Raw genomic sequence first — 7,290 nt, forward strand, 5'->3', positions numbered from 1 at the left:
TTGTGAAAACTTATTTTCTTTTAAAATAATCGTTAATGTGGAATGGCGATCATACACTTGATACATGACCTCCATTTAAGAGTGTTCCTCGTGATTAAAATAGTTACAACGTCTTTATCAACGGCTGAGGGTCAACTTCCCCAAAATCAGGTCGTAGAGGTGGGTAGCAACATGACCATCCACTGCTCGACCGAATACCCCGGCCACGGGATCATTTGGTACTATCAGATCGGCGAGAGTGGCATCGACGTCACTATCCACGAGCAAGACTTCAAGAACACGCCCTTCGGATCACGCCTCGAAATCACTCGGCGCAGAAAGGTGAATCGATGGGTTTTTAGTTTGACCCTAGCAGATGTAAGGATCTATGATTTCGGTGTTTTCACTTGTTATAATGTAAAAACACGATTGTTTGCAAGCTGCATATTGACCGTTGTAAAATTTATGTCGTGCAAGTCCACACATAATCACGTTGCCACAACGTATGCTTGTAAATTCATGCACTCAGATCTTATAAAAATTGAAGCTGCATGGACGTGCAATCGCGATAACGTCGACATCGGCACGGAATTAAGTAGTCCCATGATCAACATCCCAGGAACTAATAAAACAATCACTGTCAATGTTGTAAAGACTAAAGCTGAATTAGAGAAAAGATTTGGAGGGACTTATAAGTTTCAGTGCAACATAACCTTTTCAGATGCGTATTTATCGCCGCCTACATGGGCGAAGGACTTGGATAAAACACCGATGCGATATTCAAAGAGTTACAACTACCTCGCTCACATACAGTTCAACATAACCGATCATTACAACCTGGTTGTTAACGAGCCAGTTCAGTGTTTGGCGTTCAGTAATCTGCCCGTTGATTTTGGAATCATAGTTAACGACAAAGAATACATAAAAGGAGACGTTGTCTATATTAACAGGTTCAATCAAACCGTGAAAATGACGTGTTTCGCTAAGAATAATCTTAATTTAGAGCCAGTTTATATCACGATTGAGGATATCAAAGTCCACAAGACCTATCCTGTTTCTAACTGCATGATTCATAACATTCACGATTGCTTTGAAAAGTTTATCTACGATATCGACGATAACGCTGATTTTTTGATCATGACACCTCATCGCTATCACGTACTTTGCAACGAAATTTTGCATAACATATCAATTTGCGTCAGAAAAATTGTGCCATGTATGATGAGCAGCATTTACCTTCATTACTTTCAAGCATTGAGATATCTTTGTTCTAACAATTACCTAGTTCATCGGCCTTACTTTTATGGCATTCCATTAGATTGGCAATGCAACGGTATTTACCCCCAACAACTTGGACTTGTCAGCTACGTTACAGATCCCGAAAGATTCATTTACAAAGCAGAGCTGCTACAAGAAAACCCGCCATCCTTGGCAGTTATTTTTTTAAACATGTGCTCAAAGTTGAGAGGTCAGATAAATTTGTATTGCACCACCGTAGCTGCAAAAGTCTACGGAAACGAGGATTCTGGAAACTGGCATTATAACTTTTTTTCAAGGCTTACAATGCAAAGAGAAAATAAATCTGAAGGAACAAACTTCTATAAACGACTCTTCACAGAAAAAAACACTTGTGAAATTGAAAATTTAGATGAAACGAGGCAGCAGGCTTGTAAACACAATGAAGAATGCTATTTTATGTTTGACGAGGTAAACTGTTTACATTAACTGTTTATAGATAATGGATATTTAAAACTTAACTCAATACTGACGTTTACAACATAACTGTAAATTGAACTCAAATTAAACCCATGTAACAAACTCAAACTGAATTTTTTATAAATTTGACTCATAACCTCCGACTCCCAAACATTTTTTCAACTTGTGCTTTACAATTTAAACAAGCAAACGCCAGTAAACTTTGACAAAATAGAGCATCCTTTTAAAACCTTTGAAATCAGTTGATGTGATTCATTTTCTTGATATAAACATTGCATATTTAGTTATTCTAAATTTTTGTTTTAAACATAAATTTTTGTATTATTGTGCAATGTTTATTGTTAACGGCTATATTTTTTGCTGGACAGAAGCAAGGGTGCAAATGTCACAGTTGGCAAATTTCAGAATAGCACTAAAAATATGCACGTTCTCCCACATCTTCTGTCTTCGTAAAGAGTGAATAAATTATTGTCTTTATTATTTTTTCAATATAAGCGGTATTGTGATGGTAATAACACTTACCGAAAGTTGCAAACAACATTAAACATCTAATAAAATAGGATAAAAACAGACTGTTGAATAAGAATCAAAGCTTTATTGGCAGATAATAAAATTATCAGAAAACATTGAAACATAAAAAACACTTAGGGTTACGAATCCGAATCGTTATCACAACATAAATCCCCCCTCCCCCTCTCTACACACACACACACACACACACACACACACACACACACACACACACACACACACACACACACATTCTTTTTCCACTTGTCTGTAAAGGCCGTTCAGTTCAGGCTAAATTTAATAAAAATCAGAATTGGCTTAGAAAGGGTTTTATGCTTGCACAGCCGTCTGAATGGCACACGCACATTCCGGCATAAGGGCACAAACCAGGCCTGAATTTTTATAACGCTTTATAAAAAATTCTGGCTCAGACTCCTACAAACCTTGGCCGACTTCAACGCTTCAATAAATTTTAATGTAGTAGTATTAGTCTTTCCCAATCATTCAGTCATTTTAAAAATAATAGGTTTTATTTTATTCTATAAATAAAATTTACATTGTAAATTTAAATAAACATTTTGGCAGCTCTTATCATTGATTAATTTGGGCGTGATATATATAGAAAACACGGAACTGCTTGAAAAATCAGTATGCAAAAAATCACAATCATTCATTGAAGAATGCGTTAAACAGGTTTTCACACATTGTTGTCCGGTAGTAAAGGCTCTGGTCATTCCAACAACAGTATTTTATCGGCTGCTATGCGCTGATTATCGAGTTTCTTATGAAGAGTACCACAAGTCATGTTACAATAAACTTTTTGGAAATGTCAATTTTACATCCTTCTTGAATTGTTCAGAAAATTTACGAAAGGTCTACAATCAAATATATGACAGAAGAGACGCCGAACGTTTGACCAACTTAACAATGGAGGAAGAAGTTGAGCTATGCTACACTGCCTTGAAATATTTGGACTGCATTCAGCATCACGTGGAAGTGGTTTGCGATAAGGACGCTGCTCTCCTGCAAAGAATTCTCATCAGGCTGTTGATGGCAAAGGCTTTTGAAAAATTTCATTGCTATTACGCCTTCTCTCACCGCTCCAACTATTTAATGAAAATTAGTGAATCAATTCGATTGAAACACTCAAAGTTCTCGATATACGTTGCTATTATGTTTGTAATAATTTATTTTTAAACTTTTCAACAATTTGCATCCACTGCGTTGAAAAACTAACAAATTATTAAAATATTTGTTAATGACTAACAGCTTAATATAATCAAACACTAATAAAATTTAAAATTAAACAGTGAACTCGAAAATGTCGTAAAGAAAAGTTTTAACAACATTTGAATAAGTCTGCGTTATTTTATAAATTTCTAAAAATTAATTATTGTTCATGCCTTCATATAAAATAGTTAAAAACAGAAACGCAAAAAAAATCTTTGAAATCGTCTGCGATGATCAATCTTGAAATTAACCTTTGCATTTTCCCAATTTCTACTCCACATAATTTTGTCAAACTTTTTTCTATACAGTTCAAAAATTCTACCGCGTAGCTGCATAATTTAGTTTGGCTTGCAAGAGAAATGTTAGTAACATTGAGATTATCCAATTTTTTTAAACTATTGAGTTCATTGCCAGTTTTTTCTTTATTTAAACCTGACAAACTTTCATTTTGTTTAATTTTGTTCTCTTTTTTGCTCAAATTTAAATTCTCATTGTATTCATACAAATCCCTACCGCTAGCTGTCAAGTTTAATCCCGATATGGAAGTATTCATTTGGTCTGCATGATTGAAATAGACAGATGATGAATTTCTTTTTGTAATCATATCAGTAAAAAATTCTGCAGGTGATGCGTTAAATTTGTCTGTTAGTGAATCATCTACATCAAAAGCATTCGTAATGTTACGAATGCTGTTGAAGTACGTCTCTGAGCATTTACCGACGTTTTGAAATCTACTTTCAAATTTTTCTCCCTTCAAGCATTCCAAGTTTTCAACATATTCTTCCCAAAATCGGTCGCAAACTATCTCCAGCATCTGAAGCAAATAAAAGAAATAACCAGTTTAATTACATAAAAACAAATTTTGTAGATTTATAAAAGCGTTACATAATTTTTTAACGCTCACAAAAAAGTGACAGAAGTTTTTGTTAGGTTAAATTGTAATGTATCCTAACATTTTTATCAGATAAAATTGTAAGCTTTCTCAAGGAGGCTTGTAAGCTTTCATCAAGTGGGTGGTCAAATCTACAGTCTCGCCTTTTAGTATTTTGTGAAAAAAGTGCAATTATTGAAAAATCTTTGTACGAGCAGATTACACATTTTGCAATCCTTTGTTTCCTTTATATTTTTGTTCAATTTTTGTTTTAATCTTTTCGCTTACAATTTTAATTTTTTCCGTTCAGGCTGACAGATAAAAGCTGTAATGACCTTCTAGCTCTTCTTGCTCTGCCTAAGTAAAGTAAATTTGAATACAATTGAAAAAATTACACCCCCTCAATAAATTGACCTCCCGGAATGTTACGTCGGCATCGACGTTCTTAACAGAAGAATAAAATTAAACAATTAAACTCTTTGTGCATCTCATAGAGTAAAATTTAATTCTACGTTCAGTGAAAAAATATTTTTTTTATGTTTCTAACAATAATTCGCCGTTTTAATTTCTGAATTCTTAATTGTGTTTGTTGTGAAAAACTTTTTAAGCAGAGTTGAAAATTTGTTACAAAATGCATGACTCAAATTAAATTTTACATATCGCCACATGCATCAATGTTTGTGATACTTGTTAATTTTACATTCCGCTCCACAGAACGTGTACTCTTGCTCGTATGCGAAAACTTCTTATTTACACTACGTTGAAAACATCTTATTGAAGTTTAAATCATAAAATTTGATAGGGAAATCGTTCGCCACAGATTGCAACACAATGTCATTGTTAAAAATTTCAAATGTGGTGTTAGTCAATCGGGTGAAAATATGTGATTATAAATGTTTGGAGTTAAGAAGTTTGAAATTAAACATACCAACAACAAGCGGTAAGCAATCTTTTGATACTTCATAAATTTGTTTCCGTCATCATTGAAAAGTTGTAAGCATAATGATCGGTTGTTATACATAGTTCCACATGTTTCGTTAACAAATTCTTGTTTATTTTCAACAACAAGAATATTATAATATACATCTTTCAATGTTTTCAAAAGTATTTTCATGCACATCTCAACGAGAGAGCATTTCTTTCGTACAGATGAATCAATTCTTTCATCGGAGCAATTCTTGAGTGGAATAATTTTTTCGATGCTCTCGTTATAAAAGGACATGTACCACGTCGGTGCTGGGGCAAAATGTTGAGAAAAGCTGCTCAACCAATGCGAAAAATTGTTTGAAGAATATAACGACATATTGTTTTGAAGACAGATCTCTTCAACGTGCGTTGAAAAATAATCCAATACCAAGCTAAAAGTTTCATCTTTTTTGGCGGACGATACGTTATCGACATAAATTAAATCTAACGGTGTTAAATAATAAAAGTTTTCGACACACTTGGGATTTTTTGGGAAATTTAAATAATGAACTGCTTCAGTCCGATTGTTACACAGTAGCTCCAATGATCGATTAAATTCAAAAATCATAGGATGTTGTAAACATGGCATTAAATGACCTACACAATCATTCATTCTTTCTCTATTCTGGCATATTTCTTCTAAATCTTGGTCTCCCACTTTTGCTGAGCCATTAAGAAATTGTAGGTATTTTTCATAACACCTTTCCACGCCGTGATCTAATTGCAAAATTTTATATCTAACTTTTCCACTACGCGTATGTTTCTGGCGATACCTGTCAGCGGCACCGGACTAAATATGTTTTTTGCTTCGCACTGTACATCAACTTCTGCGATATCGCTCAAGCAGATCACATGTGAAGTGGATGATTTTGTTTCAACATCTTTTACACGAACTGTCATTTTGAACTCTGCTGTATCTTTTAACATGCCTATTAGGCATTCAACACAGTCACCGATTTTAACAGATGAATGATCTGAAACATTGAATTGAATTAGATCGATAGACTTTATTATGAAGACGATTGTATTGTCACTCAAGGAGGTCGTAAAATTGAGAACGCACGAAGATGAGTTTGTATTCTCGATGGGCAAAAGAAGCTCGTGTTTGTTGCGCCTCGTTGTCCCATTTATAAAATTACTGTGTGTTTCGCTAGTTACCTTGGACACAGCTTCTCGTGCTTTACCGCCGCATTCAAAACTATACGAAGCAATAACACCGTGCGAATAAGACGCTATACAATCAACTTGAGACGAAGACTTCATTTCACAGCGTGGTGGAGTAACAGTGAACACTTTGGCATTTGTTTCTTCACTGCTGGCAGTTTCTTTGCAAGTGTAAGTACCTGTTTTCTGTTTAGTAATCCTCTCTATATAAAGGTCTTCAATACGCAAAGAATTTTGGTTTCGTTCAGAAACGGTCAAATGTGAACTAGCCCCGGGAAATTTTTCTCGGGTAGTTTTAAAAAGGATGGTTGAGTAATCATAGATCCATGCGATGACACCCCTCTTCCTAAGTGAACACGTCAACGTCACTGAGGTGGCGTTCTCTATAACCAGTACGCTGTTCGGTCTTATACCGAACACAGACTGAGAGAAAACCATTTTATGCGTTGAAGTGATGAAGAACAGAAGCAGCGGCGACATCGACTTCAAGCGAACGTCCATCATCGCGAATAAAATCGGACAAAATGCTTCGACCGAATCGTAAACATCAATGACGTAAAAAAGATTCAAATAACAAAAATATTTGCCATTTTCAAATGATTATTCATGTTAATATCACAATATGGTAAATTCCGGCTTTTGAATTTCGACTAGACTACATCCCGTAAAATGTAAATATATATATAATAATAATTCACAGAAAATTGACAAGAAAATATTTAGCTTGGGTGAAATTAATAAATAAACAAATATTTATATGAAACATTAAATGTATATATATATATATATATATATATATATATATATATATATATATATATATATATATATGTATATATATCTGTGTGTGTGCA

The 7,290-nt window shown here is 34.2% G+C and overlaps 2 protein-coding genes across 2 annotated transcripts; one reads left to right on the forward strand and one right to left on the reverse strand.

Annotated features, from left to right (window-relative positions):
* Positions 1–42: 42 nt before the first annotated feature.
* Positions 43–3,402, forward strand: HELRODRAFT_171686 (hypothetical protein; the record flags this gene model as incomplete). The annotated part of the gene is made up of 2 exons (XM_009018385.1): positions 43–1,686; positions 2,791–3,402. 2 exons carry the CDS (start codon positions 43–45, stop codon positions 3,400–3,402), a joined length of 2,256 nt encoding a protein of 751 aa, XP_009016633.1.
* A 208-nt stretch (positions 3,403–3,610) lies between these two features.
* On the reverse strand, positions 3,611–6,937 carry HELRODRAFT_171687 (hypothetical protein; the record flags this gene model as incomplete). Its single annotated transcript, XM_009018386.1, has 4 exons — positions 3,611–4,249; positions 4,389–4,470; positions 5,239–5,989; positions 6,046–6,937. 4 exons carry the CDS (start codon positions 6,935–6,937, stop codon positions 3,611–3,613), a joined length of 2,364 nt encoding a protein of 787 aa, XP_009016634.1.
* Positions 6,938–7,290: the final 353 nt, after the last annotated feature.

The sequence above is a fragment of the Helobdella robusta genome, assembly GCF_000326865.2.
Source record: "Helobdella robusta unplaced genomic scaffold HELROscaffold_21, whole genome shotgun sequence".
In the NCBI taxonomy this organism is placed as follows: Eukaryota; Metazoa; Annelida; class Clitellata; order Rhynchobdellida; family Glossiphoniidae; genus Helobdella; species Helobdella robusta.